The 25,835-nt window shown below is 48.1% G+C and overlaps 1 protein-coding gene across 2 annotated transcripts in view; it reads right to left on the bottom strand.

Annotated features, from left to right (window-relative positions):
• Window positions 1-5,519: 5,519 nt before the first annotated feature.
• Window positions 5,520-25,835, bottom strand: part of EDC4 (enhancer of mRNA decapping 4) — a 31,739-nt gene continuing 11,423 nt past the window's right edge. For both annotated transcript variants that reach the window (XM_081335582.1, XM_081335583.1), the window contains exons 15-29: window positions 24,699-24,895; window positions 23,581-23,669; window positions 22,190-22,343; window positions 20,193-20,659; window positions 18,826-18,924; window positions 17,375-17,527; window positions 16,146-16,182; window positions 15,124-15,304; window positions 14,222-14,377; window positions 13,602-13,717; window positions 11,900-12,065; window positions 10,695-10,881; window positions 9,090-9,309; window positions 7,663-7,826; window positions 5,520-6,493 (exon numbers count right to left, since the gene is read on the bottom strand). In XM_081335582.1, the coding sequence (XP_081191708.1) occupies window positions 6,301-6,493; window positions 7,663-7,826; window positions 9,090-9,309; window positions 10,695-10,881; window positions 11,900-12,065; window positions 13,602-13,717; window positions 14,222-14,377; window positions 15,124-15,304; window positions 16,146-16,182; window positions 17,375-17,527; window positions 18,826-18,924; window positions 20,193-20,659; window positions 22,190-22,343; window positions 23,581-23,669; window positions 24,699-24,895 (2,579 nt within the window). In that variant the 3' untranslated portion in view covers window positions 5,520-6,300. The remainder of the gene's footprint in view (window positions 6,494-7,662; window positions 7,827-9,089; window positions 9,310-10,694; window positions 10,882-11,899; window positions 12,066-13,601; window positions 13,718-14,221; window positions 14,378-15,123; window positions 15,305-16,145; window positions 16,183-17,374; window positions 17,528-18,825; window positions 18,925-20,192; window positions 20,660-22,189; window positions 22,344-23,580; window positions 23,670-24,698; window positions 24,896-25,835) is intronic.

The raw sequence follows: 25,835 nt of genomic DNA, 5'->3' as shown, positions 1-25,835 counted from the left end.
GGAGGCCCCGTGCACACACACCCACCCCCCACCCCAGAAGTGAGTGCGGGAGATGGTTGCAGAAGACGGGCGGGGGGGGGGTTGGACTAGATGACCTATAAGGTCCCTTCCAACTCTTTGTTATTTTAATTCTAAGTGGCTTAAGCCTAAACTGGCGTGTCTAGCTGCCGACGCGTGTGCTTGAGTTTGGGAGGCTGGTTATGAGCTGTGTTGGGGGGGGGGGCGTGCACACACACACACCCCCCAGAAGTGAGTGCGGGAGATGTTTGCAGAAGACGGGCAGGGGGGGGGTTGGACTAGATGACCTATAAGGTCCCTTCCAACTCTTTGTTATTTTAATTCTAAGTGGCTTAAGCCTAAACTGGCGCGTGTGCTTGAGTTTGGGAGGGTGGTTATGAGCTGTGTTGGGGGGGCGTGCACACACACACACACCCCAGAAGTGAGTGCGGGAGATGTTTGCAGAAGGCGGGGGGGGGGGGTGGACTAGATGACCTATAAGGTCCCTTCCAACTCTTTGTTATTTTAATTCTAAGTGGCTTAAGCCTAAACTGGCGCGTGTGCTTGAGTTTGGGAGGGTGGTTATGAGCTGTGTTGGGGGGGCGTGCACACACACACACACCCCAGAAGTGAGTGCGGGAGATGTTTGCAGAAGGCGGGGGGGGGGGGGGGTGGACTAGATGACCTATAAGGTCCCTTCCAACTCTTTGTTATTTTAATTCTAAGTGGCTTAAGCCTAAACTGGCGCGTGTGCTTGAGTTTGGGAGGGTGGTTATGAGCTGTGTTGGGGGGGCGTGCACACACACACACCCCAGAAGTGAGTGCGGGAGATGTTTGCAGAAGACGGGCGTGGGGGGGGGGTGGACTAGATGACCTATAAGGTCCCTTCCAACTCTTGTTATTTTAAGTCTAAGCGGCTTAAGCCTAAACTGGCGTGTCTAGCTGCCGACGCGTGTGCTTGAGTTTGGGAGGCTGGTTATGAGCTGCAGGATGCCAGTGACAATATGCTGTTCACAAAAGCAAGTCCCGCGGTTCCAGTTCAGCCTAAACTGTGGGTTAACCCTGGTTTTTGGGTAGCCACAAGGAGGTAAGCTCAGGTGACGTGCTAAGCCACAAGCCGTATTATGGTTTATTATTGCATGTGAACCCCTGCAGTGATGTGTCTAGCAACACCCAGGCACCATTAGATCTGATTAGACATAGTTGTCTGGTTCACACCACTTCAAACTTTGGATTCTAGTTTCCGAACTAGACTGGCTGGGCTACAAACCTTTTGGCTTAGGGGAAGTCAATGACCACAATGACCACCAAGAAGGATAGCCCAATCTGAAGGGATCTGTTTTGGGCAAGAAGGGGGGCAAAGTTACTCGCGGCCCGTGGCAAACCTTAAGCCACACGTGCCTCCTGGGTGGTGCTAAATGAGTAACGGACGGACTGGTAGCCAGACATCCGCGAGGATCTCCTGGCTTCACACACAACTCCACAGTCCTTTTAAGGACTAAAAAAATAACAGAAATAACAAAACTGGGCAAGAATTAGTCCTTTCGTTGTCCTTGCAAATCTTGCACTCCTGAAGAAAGAGGCATTCCTTGAAGGCTTACTCCCCACCCCCCACCCCTATTCTGCTTTTCTCCAAAGAGAGTCAACCCAGCCCAGCCTTAGAAATGCATTTCAAACCCCCAGCCTGATAGGAAGCCAGCTGGCAAAGAAACACTGCCCTTCTTTAATCCTTAAAGCGCTCCCAGCATCCCAGTTTATCCTTCCAGCAGTAGCCCGGCAGGGGGAACTAGAAAAATAGGCATAACCAAGTGGGGGCCCTGTCCCAATCTTAGCGGTATTTGCCAGCATCTCCTCTCCTAGAAGGGAAATCTCCTCAAGCTAGCCTGCTTTGGCCTTCTGGCTGTCCCTCCCCTCCCCCTTCCCAGATGTGTTTGCCTCTGACAAGTACTTAACCTCTTTAGCAGCTGTTTTCGTGGGCAGAGGAGATCAGAGGGGATTTACAAGGTGCTGTGCAGCGCGCACACACACAGCCTCATTTAATCTATATACTACTAAAACTTTCATGTCTGTAACTATGAACTGGACAAGACTTTTTGAACCAAAATACCTCAAGTGGGCTAACGTACAGAATGTGTCCAAAATCTGGGACCTATTGACTCCTGTGGAATTGAAGTTTGGCCACTTTTATAAAGCCTTTTGTGGCATAATACAAAGTGTCACAAAGCATCTGCAGCGGTCAGCTCCTGATGTTTGACTGTGTTATACAACCCCACGTGGGCTACTTTCAAAGCAGATATCTCTAGAAGGGGGGGGGAGGCAACCTTGGCTCTTTTATGACTCGCGGACTTCAACTCCCAGAATTCCTGAGCCAGCCATGGGGAGAGGGGAGAGGTTTCCAAGCTGAGCCATGCTGGCTCAGGAATTCTGGGAGTTGAAGTCCACGAGTTATAAAAGTGCCAAGGTTGCCTACCCCTGCTCTAGAACATAGTTGGAAGGGCCCTTGGAGGTTATTCTGGATCGAAGCTGTTGTGTCATAATTAATCTCTTGTAAGACTTCTATGGTCTGTGTAAGCAGATATAATTAACCTTAACAGGTCTCTCCAGATAGTTTGAACTCGTAGAAACACCTTTTATATAGAAATACCTTTATTGCAATTCAGATGACGTTGTACAGCATTTCCAAGATATTCCCGAGGTGTCTCCAAGGTTAGAAGATGATAATGCTCCCAGGGTCTGCATATTGGGACCCCATGTTTTCTGCTAATGAAGCATGGCTCACTAGGGAAAAGGGAGGAGGAAGTCCATCCCAAAAAGGGGAGGGGAAAGGAAATACATCATATGGTAGGAGGGTCTAACTGCCCACATTGTGATTTCTCCACACAGCCACATGGTGGCAGCACAGAGGTCCACTAGTCCAAGCCCTCTGCTCCAGCAGGAGACCCTGTGCCATTTCAGACATAGGGTTGTCAAGTGTCTTTTTGAATGCCTTCACTGATGCAGCAACCACAACTTCTGAAGGCAAGCTATTCCATTGGTTGATTGCTCTCACCATTAGGAATTTTCTCCTTACGTTTTAGGTTGCTTCTCTCCTTGGTTAGTTTCCATCCATTGTTTCTTCCCTCTTGCCATTTGGTGCTTTGGAAAAATCTCTTATCTCCCTGAATTTTTAAGAATTCTCCAAGTATATTACAAGCTCTGCCGCTGTTGGAGGAATTGAGGAATCAGGTAAGGAAATCTCTCTGAATCGACAACCCATGAGATTGTGGATTGTTAGTCTGATATTTAAAAAATGAGCCTGGCTCCTTCCCTGTTGATTTCACAGAAGACCCTTAAAATCTGGTTGTACCATTATTTATTTATTTATTTATTTATTTTAATCTCATTTATATCCCACCCTTCTCCGAAGACTCAGGGCGGCTTACAATCTAAGCACAAATTAAATGTGCTTAGCAATAGCCTTCATTCTATGTATATGCCTGCTTATTAGGGCTTTTGGGGGCCCCCAAGCGGCATTATTACAAAGTCAGCTTAATTGCCCCCAACAATCTGGGTCCTCATTTTACCTACCTCGGAAGGATGGAAGGCTGAGTCAACCTTGAGCCTGGTGGGATGCGAACCTGCACTAATTGCAGGCAGCTGGTGTTACTTAAGGAGGCATTAGCCCACTGGGCCACCATGCTGACCCCATGGGACCAAGGATATATTGAGGTGACTCCATTGTTATTAACATCTGCTGCTATCTCTCAGCCTCTTGTTTTTTAAACAAGTTTTAATAATCATAACTGCTGCTTATATATTGGGTTTTAGTCTTGTTGTACACCACCCAGTCGCTTGTCCATATAAATTTGATGAGTAAAGAAATAAACACCCTTTGTGCGCACACAGCCTTTCGCTGAAATGCATCATCTTACCGAAAGAAATTTGCTTTTTAAATAATCACTCTATTTTCAGGAATGGGATTTGCGTTGTTCCTGGAGTTGAGAGGATTGGTCCAAAGACTGCCCAGCTGGCTTCAAGGTCTAAGGTGGGAGTAGAACTCTTTTAAGTCTCCTGGCTTTTCACCCAGTGCCTTTAACTTTCCGGCAAACTGACTTTCATAGACCAGATTACAAAATAATAAATAAAACATTCCAGGCGTAATAGCAGAACTCTCCCATGCCGTTGCCAAGACAATCACATGGACGCATCCCTGGAGTTATGGGGAATCAAGATCATCTCCAAGGTGTTTTTACTTATCTCTTAAGATGATTCTACGCATAAGGTCCAACCACCCCATTATCACTTCCTCAGCCCGTGGCAAATGGTCAAAGCTTTTAGTCCTAGGGCTTAGTTCAAGAATACCTTCTTTGCACCTGAGAAGAGTCAAGAACTCTTTTCCAAGCAAAGCCCACTGCAATAATAATAATAATAAAAACGGAAGCCGCAACATGACACATCACAGCCGCTTCTAGAGCCCGGGAATATTAGATGTGGAAACTTCAGCAAAAAGCCTGATGCTCGGATGAGATTAACCACCTGTTCAATGGCTTTCTGGCTGCTGGGTGAGGAACAAAGCGGGATCAGAAAGGGTCAACTGCCTGCGTGACAAACCCCACGTTGGGAGGGATGGCTTCAAAAGGACCATGGGGTAGAAGCTAAGGGGAATTAGCTTGGGAGGACCAACACGAGGGCACCTCAGGAAGGAAAAGGGTGATGTAAGGTGACTCCACTCAGGAAACGGGCCAAGGAACAGGCAGGGTTGGGATGACTTTGATCCCATGTTGTGTCTCTTGGAATAAACAGCCAGACTACTCCCAGACTGGAAGGAGGAAACCTTTTTTGCAGTTGGTGCTGACCTCCGACAAATCTTTTTAACTGTTGTGTTTTGTATTTTTATACTTTTGTCGTATTTTAATTACGTAGTTTTCTCTTTTTAATATTGTAAACTGCCTAGAGTTACCTTGTGGAAAGAAAGAAAGAAAGAAAGAAAGAAAGAAAGAAAGAAAGAAAGAAAGAAAGAAAGAAAGAAAGAAAGAAAGAAAGAAAGAAAGAAAGAAAGAAAGAAAGAAAGAAAGAAAGAGGAGGAAGAGGAGGAAGGAAGAGGAGGAAGAGGAAGAAGAGGAGGAAGGAAGAAGAAGGAAGGAAGGAAGGAAGGAAGGAAGGAAGGAAGGAAGGAAGAGGAAGGAAGGAAGGCAGGCAGGCAAAGCAAAGAACAGCCATCCCTCATTTCTCCCTTCCTGCCCAGTGGACTGGCAGAAGCAGGAGCAGAAACCCCTCCCAAGGTCTTACCTGATCCCTCGAAGGCGGCTTGTCAAAGGAAGCCCAGGGTTGCACGTTCCCAAGTGTTCCAAATCTCAACCCACAGTCACTGAGAAGCCCAGCGGTCGGTTGTCCCCACTGTCTGAGGTGCTTGTTTCCTCCTAACCATGACTTCACGAATAAATAGGCCAGAGTTTTCTGGGCCGATGCAATACACTGAAAATACATTGTATTTTAGGAGCGCCCTGGGACCCAACCAGGACCTCGGGATGAGATGAAAGAGCTTTTTCTTTTTCTTTTTTCCTCCAAAAAAGTCATTTATTGAACTTGTTTTTAAACATTATTCAAAAATGAAAGAGTAAGATTCTAGATAAAAAGGAAAGAAAATATGTGGTGTGAACACAACCTCCCCTCCGACTAAAGCAGGGGTAGGCAAACCTTGGCTCTTTTATGACTTATGGACTTCCTGACTCAGGAATTCTGGGAGTTGAAGTCCATGAGTCATAAAAGAGCCAAGGTTTGCCTACCCCTGGACTAAAGGAACTGTCTGATCTGTAAACATGCTCCACCACGCTGAGTAACAATGCCCCCCCCCACGTCCCAAATGGGAAAGGGGGCCTTTGCAATCTGCCCCCCCGCCACACACACAGCGCAGGGGGAGGCATCGCTCACTACGGCTGCCGTGACTCGACGGCCTGCCCGCCCTTTGACCTTTCTCTGCCAGGCATGGACTCCTGCGAAACCCCAGGCGACCCCCCTCCGGGCGGCAGGCTCTCCAGCGCCTGGGACGTGGGACCTCTGAGCTCTGAAGTGGGAGGAAAGGTGGGATTCGAGTTTCTGCAAGTACAAAAAGAGACTTGCGCGGAAAGGAAGAGTGTCTGGAACTGCAGGGGACTAACTCGCCGGGTTAGGATTCATCCCACCCTGCTTGGCGCGGAGACGCTTTTTTGTCAGCAAAGAGCTCTCGGAGGAGGAGGAAGAGGAGGAGAAGGAGGAGGAGAAGGGCCAAATGGAAAAAAGAAAAGCAGCCGGGACGGGCGCCGTTGAGCGAGAGCCATCAGGCCGTTAGGACATGCTGGATGTGACCAGGCCTTGCAGCATGATCATCAGGCGACGGGCGGGCTTGCTCACGTTGTTGTGAGGCTCCACCTGTAGGAACTGGAAGAGTTTCTGGCGCACCTGGTTCATCATCGAGCCCATGTGGTCGCGGGTGATGGGGTCGCTGTGGTTGAGATGCATCACTGCCTCCTCCAGGTAGCTGCAGGGGGAGGGAGGAGAAGACAGCCCAGAGTAAGCAAGGTGTTCTGGTTGCCATAGAGACCGAGTGCCCAATAACCGCCCTGCCCCGCCCCATCCCCATCCCCTGCCCCGCCCGCCCGCCTATAGGGCCACCCACCGCCTCCAGGGCCTGCCGCAGATCACCCAGGCGGCCCTGTACGTGCCAGTGGCCACACCTTCTGCCTGCGCCCCACAGTATCATTTGTGCGTGACGGGGTGCGAGGGCGGAGTCTTGTCCCTGTAGCCTGGCTGCCCTGTGCTTGGCTGCGCTGCTCCGCTTAGGCCACACCCAGGGGCAACTCTCCTCCGGTTGGGGTTGCTGGTAAGGAGGGGGCCGTGGGGAAGGCAGGGCTGGGGTGATGGCGCGTGTGCCCACAGAGAGGGCTCCAAGTGCCACCTCTGGCACGTGTGCCATAGGCTCGCCACCACTGCCATATGGTTAAGGAGAGCCTGGGATGGAATGTGGGAGGGAGGGAGGGAGGGAGGGAGTATTGCCGAGTAAGCGGCAGCTCAACCCAGATATTATGTGTGAGAGAAAGAGGGTGAAGACGGCGCCTCCCAAATAATTCTCAGAGTATATCGTAGATGCAAATAGTAGAGTGCTCAGTCTGGCCACATTTTGTCTCTAGATGTGAAACAACAGACAGCTCAGCTTGGAAGAATTACCGTCTATTATTTTTGGTTTGGGGTCTGACGTCCGCCTTTCAATTTGGAAGAATGGGTTTGCTTAATGCCTAGGTCACTTGCTTATAACGACCGCAGGATTCACTTAACAGCCAGTGCAATAAGTGTTCAGAAAAAAATGGATCCGGTCACCCGTCTGCCTCAACGTACAACCACGAAGGTCAGGTTTTCAATCGCAAACGTGGTTGTTTCGAAGAAATGCCAATGTGGGCTTGTGTTTGGCCGCTGGATTTTCAGCTTAGAAGCCGCCACAGAGGCAGTTGGCAACTGGTGCCTCCCGCCCAACAAAACCAAAATTATACACAAAATAACACTCTGCACATACGGTTGCTCTCCCTTTCCCCAATTTGGATTCCCCCCCTTTCTTTTTAAAAACCACAGTCTTGCCAGAGGAATTATCTTCTGTATCCTTTTGAGAGCGAGACAGGGTCCGCCTTCCTGTACATACCACCAAAGTTTACTCACTTAAGTTTGAGCTCTGTCCGGGAGCCTAAATCTGAAGAGAGCTGCTGGATGAGAGACAGGAGGACTGGCTGGGACAGAGGACAAGGGTGCTGTCCAAAGACTTGCTGAGGGTCAACTGTCTCGCAGACGTAGAGGACCAGATTCAAATCTGCCGCAGTGAGAGCCTGCAAGTGTGAAAAGGGGCATACAGGAGATCCCGCGGAATGCTGGGACATTCTGATCCAAACAGGGAAAAGCACTGGGGTGATTATTTCCCAGAATTGCAATCCCCCCACGCTCCATGATTAGAACGCTCACTTTCCTGCTCTCGAGCGCTGGTGGCATTCCTGTCCCAAATAGCACGAGCATTATGGAATTCTTAAAACACCCAGAGGTGCCACAGAGGAGAAGGCAAAAGAATGCCAAAGAGGCATGAAATTGTTTGGATTGATCCCCTAAATGCAAAAGGAGTCAGTTAGCCCAACGTGGCACCTTCAAGACTGCAGGCCCTACTTATGGGTGTTTGAAGGGTTAGGGCTGGAGAAAGGAATGCAAACAGATAAATCTGACACCAGCATGTTGATGTTTATACAAGGAATTATGTATTATTCTGCATGTGTACGTACTGTGTGTATGTACACGCACGCACACACACACAAGCTTGACAGCATACAAACACCTGCACCTTAAAGCTGGAATAGGCAACATATAATCTTCCAGATGTTATATATTCCGGGGGGGGGGACAGAGAGAGACAGAGAGAAAGAGAGAGAGAAACAGAGACACACACAGAGAAAGAGAGAGAAGCAGACAGAGACAGAGACACAGAGAGAGAGACAGACACACACAGACACAGAAACAGAGAGACAGAGACAGAGAAACAGAGACACACACAGAGACAGACAGAGAAACACAGAGACAGAAAGAGAGAGACAGAGAGAGAGAGAAACAGACACAGAGAAACAGACACACAGACACAGAAACAGACAGACACAGAGAGAGAAATAGAGACAGAGACAGAAAGAGAGAGAGACAGACACACAGAGACAGAAACAGAGACAGAGAGACAAGAGAAACAGAGAGAGAAAGAAGACAGAGACACACAAAGAGAGAGAAACAGAGACAGAGAAACAGAGAGACAGAGACAGAAAGAAGACAGACACACACAGAAAGAGAAACAGAGACACAGAGACAGACACACACAGAGACAGAGAGATAGAGACAGAAACAGAGACACACAGAGAGAAACAGAGAGATAGAGAGAGAGAGAGACTCCTTTTTTAAAAAAAGGACACCAGGAGGTGCAGCTCGGAATCCTTAGCCTTGAAAAAAACCCGTGGTTTTTCTTCCTTAAGCCCTGCAACTGGTGCCCAGAAGGCCCAGTGGGAAGGCCTTCCTGTGGGCAGTTGGGAGAAACTACCTGGCCATCGAGCCAGGAGGAGGCATACCTGCTGGAAGGCTTGGTTCAGGTGTCCCTGCTGCAAAAGTTGCAGTATGTGAGCCTGCTGGGACTGGAAGTCTAGGTGGGTGGCAGGGATGGGCGTGCCCGCAGCCGAACGCATGGCCTGCATGATGCTGGAGGTGACAGCCGCCTGCTGCTCCTTCATGGCTGTGCTCACCTCCCCCTTGATGACTCGCTGCACCTGAGCCAAGATGGACTCTTGCATGCTGGACAAACGGTGGAAAAGAAGAAGGTGTGTGTGGGGGGGGAAACGGTCACAGGGATCCTATAGCACAGAGGGTGCGGAACACACAGGACAAAACACATGTTTCCCACTCGCTCAACACTTCTTATTGGGTATATAAGAAGATGCGGTACAACAGAATAACTGGCTCCAAACGTCCATCCAAACTTTCTATTAGGGCCTACCTACCTAGCGAATGGCTTCCCCAACCTGGAGCTTCTTTAAAAGTATCAGACTGAAATTCCAAAGAGAGCATCAAATTTCCCTGAGTCCCTCGGGAAAGGGCGGTATATAAATGTAATAAAATAAATAAATAAATAAATAATAAGAAGCTGCCACTTCTCCCTTTACAGGGACGGACTGGGCAAAAAGGAACAGCTTGATTATTCTATTTTGTGGAGCCACTGAAATTCTAGGGAGATTTAATGTCGATGACAGGCAGTAATTTTTCGCACCTTCTCCTAATTTAGGGGGCACCAACCCCTGGTCCGTGGACCAGCACTGGTCTGCAGCATGCCAGCAACCAGTCTGCACAAACAAGCAAAGCCTCATCGGCGGGATGCAGGCAGCACACAAAACCACACTCTCTCCAGTCCGTGGGGAAAAAACCTTTCTCCACGGAACCGGTCCCTGGTGCTCAGAAGGTTGGGGACCTCTGTCCTAATTGCTCTGAGCACAGAGACTTTTGGCAAAATGAGGGAAATGTTTCAATTCTAGATGGAGGGAAGCTCCCAGTGCTGAGAAGTCTGGCTAATGTGAAGAAGTGGTAACCCTCCAGTGTACCAGGACAGTCAGTCAGAAAAGACACGGGGCTCCAGATCTCTCAGTAACATATAAAGGTAAAGGTTCCCCCACACATGCGTGCTAGTAATTTCCAACTCTAGGGGCCAGTGCACATCTCCGTTTCAAAGCCGAAGAGCCAGCACTTGTCCGAAGACGTCTCCGTGGTCATGTGTCTGGCATGACTAGACGCCAAAGGCGCACGGAACGCTGTTACCTTCCCACCGTAGTGGTCCCTATTTTTCTACTTGCATTTTTATGTGCTTTCGAACTGCTAGGTTGGCAGAAGCTGGGACGAGTAACAGGTGCTCACTCTGTCACGCGGCACTCAGGATTCGACCCACCAAACTGCCGACCTTCTGATCGACAAGCTCAGCGTCCTAACCCACTGAGCCACCACGTCCCTTCTCAGTAACATACCAAGGCTCTAACTGCATCAGTTGAGCTTGTGGATCTTGTCTAGGATCTACCAAAGGAACCCACAACTCTTAATCTGACTCTGTGTGAGTACACGATGGGATATTGCAACAGTAGGGGATAATCAACTTCTCCTACAGATGGTGCCCAGCTAGGTTCCCACGAACTCACTTGCCCACAATGACGTGAAGCTGATGCTGAACCTCAGAATGCACGCTGGCTGTGATGGTGGATGCCAGTTGGTCAGTTGTGCTCTGGAAAGAGTTGACCATCTGCCGGAGCTGGCCCAAGAGAGTGTCCCGGGCTTCTTGTTCTCGCATCTTCTTATTCTTCAACTGAGCCTCCAACTGAAGAATATCTAGGAGAGAGAATGCATAAACGTCCAGTGGTGTGACTGAAGCCAATTTTCCCCATATCTGCCGTCTCCCAATGCTTCTTTCTCATCAACTTTGCTTACAATCTCTGGTTGTAAAGTTTACGGCCGGTTGCTTATCAACCCTTCGAAGTTACAACGGCCGTGGAAGGTAAATTTACAACCCATTCTCCAAGTAGATTTGGACTTATGACCATGTGGTTCTCTTCATGACCGCTGTCACGATTGTCGTAAAAATAATTGTAGAGTGAGTCTGATCGTGCGGTGACCTGGCTTACAACCGCAATCATTTATGACCGCAAGGCTCCAACGTGGCTTAAGTTGGGGGCTACTTGTAATGTTTCTTATGCCCTCACTCTCACCCAAACATTGCACTGTTTTTCAAACTCTACCACAAGGCATAGGAAATTCATGAATTTACACGAATCTCACCAAATGTCTTGCCTGGATTATCTGCTGTGGATTTACTGCTCGGACAAAAAAAGTGCAATCTCGGGAAGCCGTAGACCTTTGCCAAAATACTGGAAATGTTCCTTTGGCGAAGATTTCTCCTGAATATTCTGAGATCATTGGTCCAGAGAAGCAGGGCAACGCACCCTATTCAAAATCTCACTGGAAACCCCCCTTCCCCGTTCAAGAACACTGCATTTGAGTCTTGCTCAGCGAGGTTATCTTTCAAGCCAAGCTGAACAACAACAAAAATCTCTTTCAAAAGGCTCCCAGGGGAATTATTCCAAATGGAAGAGATTTCCATTATTGTGGAACCAATCATGATGTTGTTGGTGTTCAATAAATGGCCAGCTGGAGAGTTCTATCAGCAGAAATAGCTGAGAGACATATGCCCCCCCCCAGAAGCTCCACTCTTAGATCACGCCCTAACATCCCCAAACTCAAAAGCTGTTCAACTGACATTCTTTCCCCCTGCTTTAGTAAACCCTTACTCCCATTTCCTGGATTGGGAGCAAAACCGCTGGGAAACAGAAGGGCAGTGAAAACGACATACATTCTTGCGTGCCTTGTTTGAAGGTGTCGTTGATCTGCTGGAACATTGACTGGCAGCTCTTTTCAAAAGCAGGTAGAACTATACTTTGAAAGGCCTCCCGAAATGCGGTCTGCATGGGCACCTGTAAGGTATCGCTGGCTGCCCGAGCGATGGTGTCGGTAAGGTTCTGGAAACCAAGGAGGCAGAAATCCCCAGCTTAGATTAGATAACATTTATTGTCTTTTTGTTTTTTTACTGTGGGCACAATGGCACACCTTAAAAGTGAAATTTGGTTGCCTGCTCTCCAAGTGTACACATACACAACACACATTTAAACATACCATAAACAACATACGTGTAGACCTACGCCCTTACGTATAAGTAACATATAAATATTAATCACTGTCCACCTCGAATACATAGCGGGAGGAGGAAGCTTTAGCATTCACAAGGTTTAGGCTGTATGGAACAAAACTGTGACCGAGTCAGGATGTTCTGCTTCGGATATTAGGGAGCCTCCTCCTCCTCCCAGAATGGAACAAGGAAAACAGGTGGTGGAGAGGATGTGTAGCGTCCCTGTTGTGATTCCTCGCCAGCCCGTGGATCCGGCAGCTGAGTCTGAGGACTCAGAGGAAGAGGAGGGGCCTAGAGTGACATCAGAGTCAGAGGAAGGCTCTGAGGAGCTCCAAGACGTACAGTCTGACGAGGAGCCGGGCCCCTCTACTCGCGCTCAGGCTGAGACACAGCTGTGCTGGGAGCCTGAGTTGGACAGTGATGATGAACACTTGGGACAAATCCCGGGTGCATGAATGCACAGGCAAGAGAAGCGAGTAGGACAGAGGAATGCAATGGGGCGGCTCCAGAGGCAAAGGAGCAGGCATTAGGAAAGCCACGCCGTGGCTGCATAATAAAAGGGAAGGTGTGGGAGGTGCTGGTTGCCAAAGGCAACCGTTCAGGTTAAGAATCAAGTTGCGATGAACTGTGTTTGTTTTTCCTCAAGTCTGTGAGTAATAAAAGGGGTCTGGGTTTGTTCTGCGGTTCCTGCCTGCTTGATTTGAAGAGGGGTTTTCTCCTTATGAACTTAACAAGGAGCTCAAGTAGGCTGGGACAGAACATTCCCGACAATCTTACAAACCCCACTAAAACCCAGATAAAATGATCTCCATGCAACCGAGGTCACTAAAGAAGTGGTCCCTGCTCTCTCGTTGGATGAAGCAGTAACCCTGCCGATTTAAGGCTGCTTATGCGGGCGGTCCTCGACTTACAACCATTCATTTGGCGACTGCCTGAAGCCACAATGTCACTGAGGGAAGCGGAACGATGACCGTGGCAGCATCCGCAGAGGCACACGATCAAAATGCACGTGCTCGGCCGTCAGCATGCACTCGACAACGGTGGCGGCACCCTGGGGGTCATGTGACTTTCCCAAGACAGCTTCTGACCGGCAAAGTGAATGGGGAAGTGGGGTTGGCTTAACCATTGTGTCGTTTTGCTTAGCAACTGCTAAGGGATTTGCTTAGCAGCTGTGGCCAAAATAGTAAATAAATAAATAGAAGGTCGTAAAACCCGGGCACGACTCAAATGAGGAGCTGCCTTGCTCAGCCATGGAAATGCTGCCCCCAGTTGTGGAGGTTAAGTTGAGGACTACCTGTAGCTTCAGCTGAAAGAGGTGCGTAACCTGAACAGAAGCATCAGCAAAGAATGTGCTCGTACATGCTCTCACCTTCGATTTCACAAGTTTGGCAATGTTCTCCTTTAGTGTCCCTTCGATGGCTGTTAGCTTATTTGCAATAGTGTTACTCAGCTGTCCAGTGATGGGATCCAAGCTCTTAGATACACCTGTTTAACAAGAGAAGACCAAATCCTTTTTTTGGGGGGGGGGGGGGAGGAGTTAACTGTGTAAGAAAGCCTGCGGGTGAACACTCTCTGAAAACCGAGGGGAAGGCAACATATACAACTCCCGGGATTGGAGAGTACCTCCCAGCGGCCTTCATCTAGCTTATCTTAGCTAGAATTCACAGGCCCTGGAGTTCAACACCCTCCGTTGCCCATCACAGCTATGAACTGTTAACATTCACATTTTTTTTTAACTGCCATCTAATGATCTCTTGGAAAGAAAGGAACCAGGAAAAATAAAAATAAAAAAGCTAATGGGCGCTGTTGAGAAGAATCAGAAATGCTTCTCCTGGTAATCCAAACCATGCCCTTGAACCGGATCCACCTTATTTTTTTTTAGTGTCTCTAACTCAAAATCCAGATCCTTGAGAGAAACGGCCTACGAGTGACATGTTCTCCCTGCAGGATCTTTTGCAAGCAATTCATCATCCGCTGGGCAAGACTTACAAGGGGGAACTGTCTTTTTCATCTCCTCGCGGATGGTCCTCTCCAGTCGATTGCAGGCAGCCGTCGAGAGGGACTGGGAGAGCTGTTGGGAGAGGTGCTCCTGCAGCTGCCCGCTGCGCTGCTGACCTTCCGCCAGAGCCTGTTCCAGCCTCCGCTCTGAAACTTAAGAGTTAAGGAACACGGCGAGGAAAGGGTGGACAGGCTGGGCTCAGAGATGCCAAAGATAGCAACAGCAATGCCGGGAGCGCTTAGACTTACGTACCGCTTAATAATGCTTTACGGCCTTCTCTAAGTGGTTTACAGACTCAGCATCTTGCCCCCAGCAATTTGGGTCCCCATTTTACCGACCTCAGAAGGGAGGGAGGCTGAGTCAACCTTGAGTCGGTCAGGATCAAACTGCTGGCAGTCGGCAGAATTAGCCTGTGATACCGCATTCTAACCTCTGCGCCACCACAGCTCTGATCAGACTCCATGGCAAGACTTCAGATATACAACTTAGTAAGGCTTGACTTGAGAGCCAGTTTGGTGTAACGGTTAAGACACCGGGCTAGAAACTGTTTCTCCTTTTTTATTTGGTACGGAATTTAAAAAAATAATCAGTGCAGTAAAATTTTAACCTTTTAACCTTTCCTGCTTTCTCAATTTTTCAAGTTGTTTAGAGAACACTGTTTCCCCCCCCACCCCTCTGTTTTATGACTCTAATCCCTTATTATCTGGTTATGAGGTGTAAATACAGCAAATAGGAAAGGAAAAAAATCAGTACTTCGAGCAAACGGGTCCTCCTCCTTCTTCCAGCCAAGTACATTTGTGTGTAGAAACATGAAAGTCTACAAGAACACAAAGACCACCAAACCCAGTGCTGAACGGGACAAATTCTGGTTAGCCTTTTCTAGGGAGGATACGTTCCTGCTCGTGCTGGGAGTCGATCACCCGCTCGATGTGACCCATAAGAGAGCTCTGGACGGCATCCAGGTGATCTGCCAGCCTCTGCATCAGCTCCATCTGATTCTGTCTCAGTTCAGCAACCTCCCTTTGCTGGGTCCTGAGCAGAGACATCAGCTCCTCCTGGTAGCCGGGAGCAGCCTAGAGGGAGAAGGCACAAGATAAACACCACCATGCTGTGGTTTTCAGTGGATCTTGCTGTTTCGTTCAGAGAAATCCAATTGAGTTTGTCCCTCTTTTTTCTTTTATATGTATTTTATTGATTTTTCCAATTTCACAATCAAATATTTAAAAAAGCAACGCGTTGTCTGGGTCAATCAGTAATTCAGTGATCTACTTAAACCTTTCGTGTAAGTCTAATATTACAACATCCAGTATTTCCTCTCTTTTTCTGGCAGTACCTGGCAAATACAAATACGAAGATGTTTTTATTTAGTTGATAATAATAAGAGTTTGTCCCTCTTGTAGAGAATGAACTGGACTCGCCCACCGTGGTCATTTGGGAGAATGGCAGAAAATATCCATAAATGACGCCAAATGAAGAAACATTTGGGAAGAAGTGTTTATTTCAATTAATGCCTGTGGCCTCGGGATCAGAGGAACTACACGGAATTGCCCATGTTCTAATTTGCTTTCGTTAATGCAGATTTCAAAGCTAATGTATTGTACTACTTTTAAAGAAATCCGTGTGGCTAGGTTTAACTGAGGCTTGACTGGGAGGCAATTATTCCAACAGGCTTACTGCCTGACTGAAAGAAGGAATCAGGTGAGCAGATCAACCCTCAAGTTTCAAATTCTTAAGACAAGCGTGATCCTGGGTCCGAGGGATCAGTACAAATCTAGGAAGAGAGCCCTAACCATTGATATCACTGCGTGACTTAATTACATCCCACAATTCTAAACCTTTGCAAATCTGGGGCGGGAGGGGAAGAAGCAGAAAGGCAAATAAACAAATAAAATAAAATAAAGCGTCTGCACTAACCTGCTGATCAAAGGACCCTGGGGACTGTGTCGCGTCCCTACAACCAAAGAAAAGGGGTTAAGCAAGACATTGTCAGGAAGATCATTACAGCTTCAATTTCAACAGATCTTCTCTAAACGGAAAACGACCTTCTTCTGATTAAATTTCTCACCCCAGTAACTTCGAGTCGTACCATGACGACAATAAATGGAAGCACCTAAGTTAAAAAGCCCAAGGACAAATTCCTAGCTTGACCCAAGATAACGGTCTTTTCCAACTTGGCCCCTCCCCAGATGTATGGCAGCGCAACTGTTTGCGCTCTAAAGCACAAGGAGATCGATAGTTTTAAAATAGGTTGAATGGTAATGGTGGGCTTGAATATCACACTTGAGATTGATTGATAGCTAGATGGCCAGACAGACACACAGATAAGAAAGTAGCTAGTATCTCAAAGGATTCCTAGTATTCCACATATGTCACCCCTGTCTTTTAATGTTCTAAACTCAGGGTAGAAGTATAATTCCAACAAATGTCTAATGGAGATTCTCAGTCATCCAGGTCGCAGTTGTTCCCAAGGTGCTTTTTCACGAGGCAACTGGACTTTCTTGTTTTGCTTTGAAGATGCTTCGCTTCTTATCCAAGAAGCTTCTTCAGCTCTTCTGTTCCCCAGCCATCCAGTCAGAGCTGAAGAAGCTGCCTGGATGAGAGGCGAAACGTCTTCAAACCCCCCCCCCCCCCCCAAGAAAGTCCGGTTGCCTCCTGAAAAAGCATCTTTGGGTATAATTCCAACAGAAGACTTGCTGGTTGGCAATGCCCCCTTTTGTCACTCTGGAAGTAAGGCAGTGTATGGTGACACTCCTGGTGAAAGAGGGTATAGATCAGGAGTCTCCAAACTTTAGGACTTTAAGACTTGTGGACACCAGCTCCCAGAATTCCTCAGCCCAGCAGCTGAGGTATCTTGGGTGTTGAAGCCCACAAGAATTAAAATTCCCAAGTCTGGAGACCCCTGGTAAAAGATGTGACAATGATGAGACTAAAAACTTTAAAAAAATGGTTTGTATGTGTGTGTGTGCTTGTATGCATCTCTCTCTCTCTCTGCCAATCTATCATCTTTCTTTTTCTTTTTTTCTCTTTCTTTCATTTCTTTATCATCATCATCATCATCATCATCATCATCATCATCATCATCATCATCATCTACTTCTGACTGTCTGCCTATGACTGTCTACCTGCCTCTCTCATACACCAACCTGTCGTCTTTCTTCCCCTTCCTCTTCAGTTTTGGGGAGGCCCGAGGAGAGACTTTGGCTTTCCAGTCCTTCACCGGCAGCCGCTGGACGGTCATTTTGGTTGTGAACCCGCCGGAAGTGGCAGCCAAGCTCGCAACTTCATCGTCGTGATCGCTGCAGAGGGAAGAGAAGGGAAAGGCGGCAGCTTGCCAGAAGTCCCTGCAAATGGTATCATAACGACAGTCTCGGATCAACTTTCGCTCAGCAGTGGAATAAGGCGGCATTTATCCAGGGTGAATTTCGGCTATGATTCTGCCATCCGAAGAAGCAGCTGATGGATCACTTTTCCTTAACAGGGCACCCCGTTCTTCACCAAGAGAGCAGGGCATCGAGGCAATCTTAAATGCATTTAGTCTTTGGTTTCCTGCCATTACAATTGTGACCATTGGATCGATTTTCAGAGGATTCTATTCAGATCCTCTCCACCCAGATCCCAGTGCCACCTTGTATTAGCCAGCAATCCTAGTTTCTACTGACAAGCTGCCTCTGACAGGCAAAGGCCAAGAAGAAGAAAGCATATGCTGAGCTACTGAGTCTCAAATGTTTCTCTGGCCAGGATGCGATTGCATTCATTTGGCCTCGGACAGGTGTGTGTGTGTGTGTGTGTGTGTGTATACGTATCATTTGGAGATTCGATCTGGTCCAATCTCCAAATCAGATTTCTAGACCTCAAATTCAACTGATCCGAGGTAAATGGATCCATTTTCTAAATCGGATTTCAATTCCAAATCGAATGGGCTATTTGAATCAAATTTGGCCCCACAGGCGGCAGCCCTCAACTTACAACAGTTCATTTCGTGACTGTTCCAAGTTACAACAACACTGGAAAAAGTGATACGAGCATTTTTCACGCTTATGGCTGTTGCACTGCAGCATCCCCAGGGTCACGTGATTGACATTCGGATGCTTGGCGACTGATTCGTATTTACGACGGTTGCAGTGTCCCAGGGTCACGTGATCCCCTTTTGGGACCTTCTGACAAGCAAAGTCAATGGGGAAGCCAGATTCACTTAACAGCCAGGTTACTAACTTAACAACCGCAGCGATTCGCTTAGCAAGTGCGGCAAGAAAAGTCGTAAAAAGGGGCACTTAACAAATTTCTCATTTAGCCATATAAACTCTGGGCTGAATTGTGGTTTTAAGTCGAGGACGACCTATATCTGCTAACTATTCCTCTCCAGAGCAGAAGTCACTTGCTTTTGTAAGACCCTTTAAAATGCTGCTAGTCCTCTGAGAATTAAAGCCCCGTCTTTATTTCTGAAAATGCTGGGGAAGGAAAAAAAAGTGTGTCTCTAGACAACCATATTCCCTACTACTGGGATTTTATACTAGACTGCATTTTCCTCAAATTCATTTGCTTTGCCTCGCCAGAAGCTTCAAGCGAGGAAGAGGGAACGGGACGCAGCCCATACCTCTGCTCGGCGCTAGCATCCTGACTGTCGTGCTGCAGGAGGCGGTAGCTGTGCCTGTGGCAAGAGCTCTTATGCTTCTCTTCCACTTCATTCCTGGGGCTGCATGGGGAAAAAAAACCCATCAGGGAGGCAAGTTGCATCAAAGTCAAATGCATTCTGCTTTATTTTCAGGCACCAAAAGTTAAGCACACAGACACCCAAGAGCCACTAGGGCTCTCTTTTCCAGCCAAAACGGCTCTGCAGGATCCAAATTTTATTTCATGCTCATCCCAAATACAGTCCTTAGATGCCTATCTTGGATAACGGGGTTGTTTAGATGGAGGAGGAGGAGGAGGAGGAGGAGGAGGAAAAAACAGTGCTTGACTGCAGATCACAACCCAGAGGTACAGGTTGTCCTTGACTTATGATAGACCCAAGTTACAACAGACCCACCAAAAGGTAGGCTTTAATCCAGAGGCCCCCAACCTTTCGGGCACCAGGGACCAGTTCCATGGAGAAAGGTTTTTCTGCGGACTGGAGGGGGCCTGGTTTCACATGCTGCCTGCATCCAGCTGTTGTGATTGAGGGTCAGCCTGTGGGTTCGGCAGTTGGGTTGGACGATTCAGAGGAGGAGGAGGAGGAGGAGGAGGAGGAGGAGGAGGAGGAGGAGGAGGAGGGGTTTGGAGAGCCTGCAGAGGACAGTTCTGAGGCTTCGCAGGGCTCTCAGCCAGGCTCCTCTCATCTGGTTACTACGCAGACCCAGCTGTGTGAGCCTGACAGCGTGGATGAAGATGACCCACAGCTGGCCCTGTTCAAGGACGCCCGACGCAGGAGGCAGTCAATCAGGAGTAAACAGAGGAAGGCAATGGGGCACCTCGGAAGGAGGCAGAGAGAAGCCACGCCTTGAACTGTTTAAAAGGGGAATCTGTGGGAGGGCTGGTTTGCTGAAGGCAACCGTTTGAATAGCTCCTGTTTTAGTGGTTCGTGTTTTGCTCAGTTTGCTCTGTTTTGGATCTGTTTTGTGTAAATAAATTTGGCGGGCTTACTTCCAGCCTTTTGCCTTTTGTAAAGGGGTTGTCCCTGCCTTTTCTGCAGGGCCGGTAGTAGGCTGGAACAGAACACCAGCAGATGGGGTTTGACTTGTTTGCGTGGGCCGATTGCTGGTATGCCGCGGCCAGGTGCCGGTCTACGGACTGGGAGTTGGGGACCCCTGCTTTAATCATCCCTCTGATTTTCCTAAGATCAGATCCCTGTCTTCTTCCACCGAGAAGTGGATTGAATAGTCCTGCACACTTTCTTTAATTTTACGGTGACTATGAAAAGCAAGCAAGGGAGGGTCAAGATGGGTATCCTGGCCCCGGGGAAGAGGGATGGCAACCCGGCCTTACCTGTCTGCCATGGTGTTCCTGGTCTCTCTGGTGATGTCAGGAGCGGCCGGCCAGGGCTGACTCACCCCGCTATCCAGCGCCACGTTTTCCTGAGGTAAGGCTGTCTCCAGCAGCGAGGGGGCGGTCAGCATGTCCACCTCGCTGGGGGCCATGTCCAAGGAGTGATGGCTGGGCTCTGAGCTGTGACGGTTGCGCGGAGAAAGCAAGTGGAGAGCTGAGGCTGCCGAAGCCATGCTGTCCGTGTGATGGTTGGAGTCCAGAATTTCGACCGGGAGGCCAGACGGGGCTGTCCCGAAGCTGCGCTGCAGGGTCTCCGAGGCGATTTCAGGGATGTCTTGGGACATGGCGGTCGAGGCGGAGGAGATGACATCCGGGGAGCGCTCACGAGTTGGAGAGGACTGGGGCTCCACCAGGGGCTCCACTTCCTCCTGTGACAGGGCCAAAGGAGGAGGATTCCCTGTGGAAACCTTGAGAAGAAAGGCAAAGAGAGTGATCCGCTTGTAGCATATCTTACACCAGAGGTCTCCAACCCCCCGGCCGTGGACCGGTACCGGGCTGCGGCATACCAGCAACTGGGCCGTGCAAACAAGCAAAGGCCCATCCGCGGGATGCAGGCAGCACACAAAACCAACACACAAACCCTCCGGTCTGCAGAAAAACCTCTCTCCACGTAACCGGTCCCTGGTGGCCAAAAGCTGGGGGACCTCTGGAGTAAAACATCAGTAGGGACTGAGAATGGGATTCTGGTTAGAGTGTACAATCAATGGATTAGAGATTAGATTTAAAAAATCTGTTTTAATATCTATCGTGGTCTCTCCGTGCTCCTTCCAGACATAGAATTGACCGTCTTAATTAGACGGATACACAATTTATACCACTGGAGCTGAAAAGTGGTTTTATCTATAGCACAAATTCATTTCCAGCAGCAGCAATGCCAAGAGGAAAAGGAGTACAAAGTACCACACCTCTCTCCACGGAACCGGCCCCTGGGGCCCAAAAGGTTGGGGTCCTCTGCCTTAATACGATCCTGGAAAGTTAATCCAACATTTCCTGCCTACCTTCCCCTTTCCATTAACAGGCCTGGATGATAACGATGATGGTTTAGGTCACAAAATGTAAAACGAACATAGCTAATACAGAAAAAAAATGGTTTTGAAATAGCTGGGCAGAATTTTCACAACTACCTTATAACCACGTAAGCCTTTGTTAAATTCTATGGTCGTTCCACATTTTTATCCCAGCGTTCCAGACACGCCTTGTGGATCCCAAATATTATTCTGGCAACCATTCAGCAATAAGGGCTCATAAGAGACTCATTGCCAGTTTGAGTTTCATAGCTGAGCAAGAACCAGAATTCCAGTTATCAAGGTCGCTATGCAACCCAGATTCTCCCCAATTTGGCCACAAAATCCATGCTCTCCGGTGTGTGTACTGTATCTGTGTATCTCTCTGTGTTAGTCTAGAAGGCAGCAGACTAGGAAGATGAAATCTCCTCCATCCATTGACTGCTTCTATTGCAGTGACTCTTATTCTTAGGAAAGATTCCCAAGTGATATGAAAGAACTGGCAGCTAATTGCACACACGAGACAAAATAAATAAATAAATAAATAATGGCCTAATAAAGAGGATTCCAAGACTGATAGATCTGCCCTTAAAGCAAAGTCATCTTATGGAGCCCAGCAGGCCTTCTTCTCAACGGTGGTTCTTGCCCTGGCTCAAAACTCTGCAAGTCTTTGGAAAGATGGGCAGCCATATCAACGTTTCCAATCAGTCAGTCTCATCTCTTTCTCGCTGCAATTCCTACGGTCTACTTTTTAATGTTATATGCACAGTGAGGGTCTGCTTAAAAACCAACGGTTAAAAAGTGCAAGGAAGTCAAGGCCCTCGCTCAGCACGGCCGATTCGGCTTGGGCAAGGAAAGGCGCGGATGTTTCAAGGAAGGGCGTGGGGGAGAGTGGAGAAGAATCAGAACAGCCTTGAGGGGAATCGACCTTACCGGGATGGGGACCTTTGGGGTTAGTTTCTCAGGAAGGCCAGGGAGCAGCACAGAGTGATTCCGCGGGCTTGCCTGGAGACTTCCACTGCTGCCACTCAGGGCGAGATTGGCATCGAGCTGGATCTTTGGGCTTAGGGACATGTCCTCCGATGGCCTAGGGCGGAAAGAAGGAGGAGGAGGAGGAGGAGGAGGAGGAGGAGGAGCAGTGTTAACAGATAAGATCCTTCCATCTCTTCCCATCAGAAGCAACTTGGGAACGGAGTTCCCAGCTCTGCCCTCAGCCAGGACCAATGCTGGTGTTTGAGAGCATGCTAAGCGCTGCATTCCCAAAGCACAAACATAATATAGGCACTCCTCAACTTTCCAACCACAGCTAAACTCCAAATTTCTGTTGCTACAAGGCAGTGGTTAAGTGAGGTTTGCCCTGTTTTACGAGCTTTTTTTTTTGGCCACACTGCAGTTTTTTTTAAATGACTCACAGGGTCATTAAGCCAATCTGGCTCTCCCACCCCTCCCCCTGACTTTGCTAAGGTTACCAACGGCGGCCACAGGACCCCAGGAGAGTGCAACCGTCATAAATAGGTGACAGCTGCCAAGGGTCTGAATTTCGATCCCGTGATCTTAGGGATGCTGTGATGATCATGTCATGGTTCCGACGGATGGAACTCTTCAAAGAACTTTGAGGCATTGTTTACCTTAAAGAATCTTTATTCGAGCAGCATAGCATCGGCACGTACGTGGTCGAAGCCAAAATCTGAGTTCCCCTCTCCTGAGCACATAGTATCAAAGCACAATTCCCTCCTCTGATTAACAGTCATAAATCACATTCTCCATTGAGTTTGAAATGCAGGCTCTCCCTCCAGTTCTCCAACCCAGCCATTTCTTATCATCTCTTATTTCAATAACCTTGGTTCTCACACTAGGTTCAGTATTGTTATGTCTAGCTAAACTCCCGTGCACATTCCTCCTCCTCCCCCCCAGCCCAGTATCATCTAATTCTAACTCTTAATTCTAAAAGTAAAACCTAAGAAGGAAAATGGTTGTATCTCCATATGCTGTCAAAGCAAAAAACATCCGATGTTAGCAGCGTTGACAGATCATACGTGTGAAAACCCGCAAGTCCCTTTCTTTCAGGGCCTTCCTAACTCTGAACGGTTGCTAAACAAATCGGTGTGAGTCGAGGACCGCCTGTAGCTGACCATTTCATTTGTCTGTGCGCTGATTATTATTATTTTTTTAACGCTGATTCTGGCCAGCTCCCAATGAAAAAAAAAAGTTAACGAATAAGACACACAGTACAATGGACCCAAAGCCCTATGAACTGGCCTCAGTCCTCGTCCTTAATCAAAGTTATAATTACATTTCAACCCACGAAGGGGGGGGTGTCTTACCTGGGAAGGGGAGGCTCGCCGACGGAAGTGCTGCTCATGGTGGTCACAGCAGTGAGGGAGCTAATGCTACTTCCTGGAGACCCTGTGATCTGATACAGACAACAGAGTGCATTATTTGGGAGGCAACCAGTGTAGAATCAATCACACAAAACTAGGTGTCAGAATCCAGTTATATCACATTCATAAATGTATGTTTAAAATATTGTGACCTCCCTGGATTCTGCCATGTCTCCGAGGGGGAGAGAAGAAGAGGTTTATTCAGCCTTGGCCGGTGGCTGCATTCAAAGACCAGGGAAAACCCTTTTGATCTTAGGACAACAAAAGAGGGGAAGGGAGGGGGGATCTGGTTTGTATCTCCATTTGAATCTGAAAAGGAAGGAGGCAAAAAAACTCTTTCCCACGAAAGGGTTGACACCGAAGTTTAATTGATGTGGGTCTGACCAAATGGGTTTTGAGGGGAGGGGGTTGAACCGGGAACTCTTTATAAAGCATAAGTTGTAACACAATGCCAGATCCTGTCTTGTATTTCCACAACCGATCACATCCTAGTAAAACCTCCTGTTGGACAAGCCCTGGCTTCAAGAGTTCTTTATTTTCCTAAGATGTGGATTGGGGTGGGTCCTGACACTAGGCCTTTGGATGCTACATAGCAATCGTGGGGGGGGGAAGACTGGGGAGTGTCGAAAACCAAAGCTTAAGAGCTATGGTGCTTTATGTCTGCTCTCTGACTTCCAAGGGGCTCACGATCTCCACTCTAGTACTAGGAGCCTTAGAATTAGCGGTGGCTTTGAAAATCAAAATGAAACTACCACCCCCCCAAAAAAATCAATTAGATTTTTTTGCCTTGAGCACCAGCTAATTCGCTCTTCAAAAAGCTTCTTAAATGACCGTGCCATCCATCCATCGAGGCCTCCCATTACCCCTCAGAGCCCTTCCGGGCCTCGATGGCTTCTTTTCTTGGAATCATTCGTGTCCAGGAAATAACGGATGAAGCCTAAACAGAATCTTGACTGGGTTCTGCCTTTTGCACGGGTGAAGACGGCCGGTGAAAGCGGCCACGAACCCAGCCCGGGAGGGGACCAGAGGCTTCTCCTTGAAAGCGTTCTGAAAGCGCTTACCTGCTGCAGGGACGCGCTGGGAGTCATGAAGGCGTCTGGAGTCATCAGTTTGGGCTTGGTGTCATTCGACGGCGGGAGGAAGTCCACGGGCACGGACAGTTCTGAAATGCGTCGCAAGTCCGGCTGGGAGCCGTGGATGGATCCTTTCTCAGAGCCCCGCCCTTCCATGCCTATGTCGGCCAGGTGATCAGGGAAGGCTTCAGCACCCAAAGGGACAGGTTAACACAAAGGTGTCACAAAGAAAGAAAGATACACGGAAGCTTCCTTTCAGTTAAGTATGAATAAAGAGGAGTCGCAGCAAGCTACCTATCCTGAAGACAGGGCAAATAGAAAAAAACCCCAAGACCTGATTTTTAGAAACCCAGCCTCTTCCCTTAACCCTCCTCTCTACAACCAACCAGGGAAGGCAGCGGTCTGTGTTACTGGGGCAGAGATTTTGTGATAATTTCACATCAGTAATTTGAACTAACTGTATTGTGGTAGTGTAACGATAATCACTGGTCGAGGACCAGTGACTATTGATCCAGTTTAAAATGTAAGTACTTTGTTTTCTTTCCTTTTCCTTCTTAGTTGGTATGCTTAGTTAGCCGGGATTATCTTTTTTTAAATTTTTTTTTTAAAATTAAAGCTTTCTTTAAACGTGTAAAAATTATTTTGTTAATTGGGTATGTATATTTTTTTTTAGTTAAAAGGAGGGAGGGAAAGAAGGAAAAAAGGAAAAAAAAACCCTCCATATTGTAAATTCAAACTTGTAAACCAAGTTTATAAACAGTATAAATGCACAAATCTGGGTAATTTATTGCAATCACTAAATTACACGCACGCACACACATATGTATGTATGTATGTATGTATGTATGTATTGAGGGACGTGGTGGCTCAGTGGGTTAGGACGCTGAGCTTGTCGATCAGAAGGTCGGTGGTTTGGCAGGTCAAATCCTGAGTGCCGCATAGCAGAGTGAGCACCTGTTACTCGTCCCAGCTTCTGCCCACCTAGCAGTTCGAAAGCACGTAAAAATGCAAGTAGAAAAATAGGGACCACTACGGTGGGAAGGTAACAGCGTTCTGTGCGCCTTTGGCGTCTAGTCATGGCGGCCACATGACCACGGAGACGTCCTCGGACAAGCGCTGGCTCTT

The sequence above is a fragment of the Vipera berus genome (assembly GCF_964194415.1).
Source record: "Vipera berus genome assembly, chromosome: 10".
Classification (NCBI taxonomy): domain Eukaryota; kingdom Metazoa; phylum Chordata; class Lepidosauria; order Squamata; family Viperidae; genus Vipera; species Vipera berus.
Note: the sequence above shows the minus strand (reverse complement) of the source record. Positions and strands in the feature narration are given on the sequence as shown.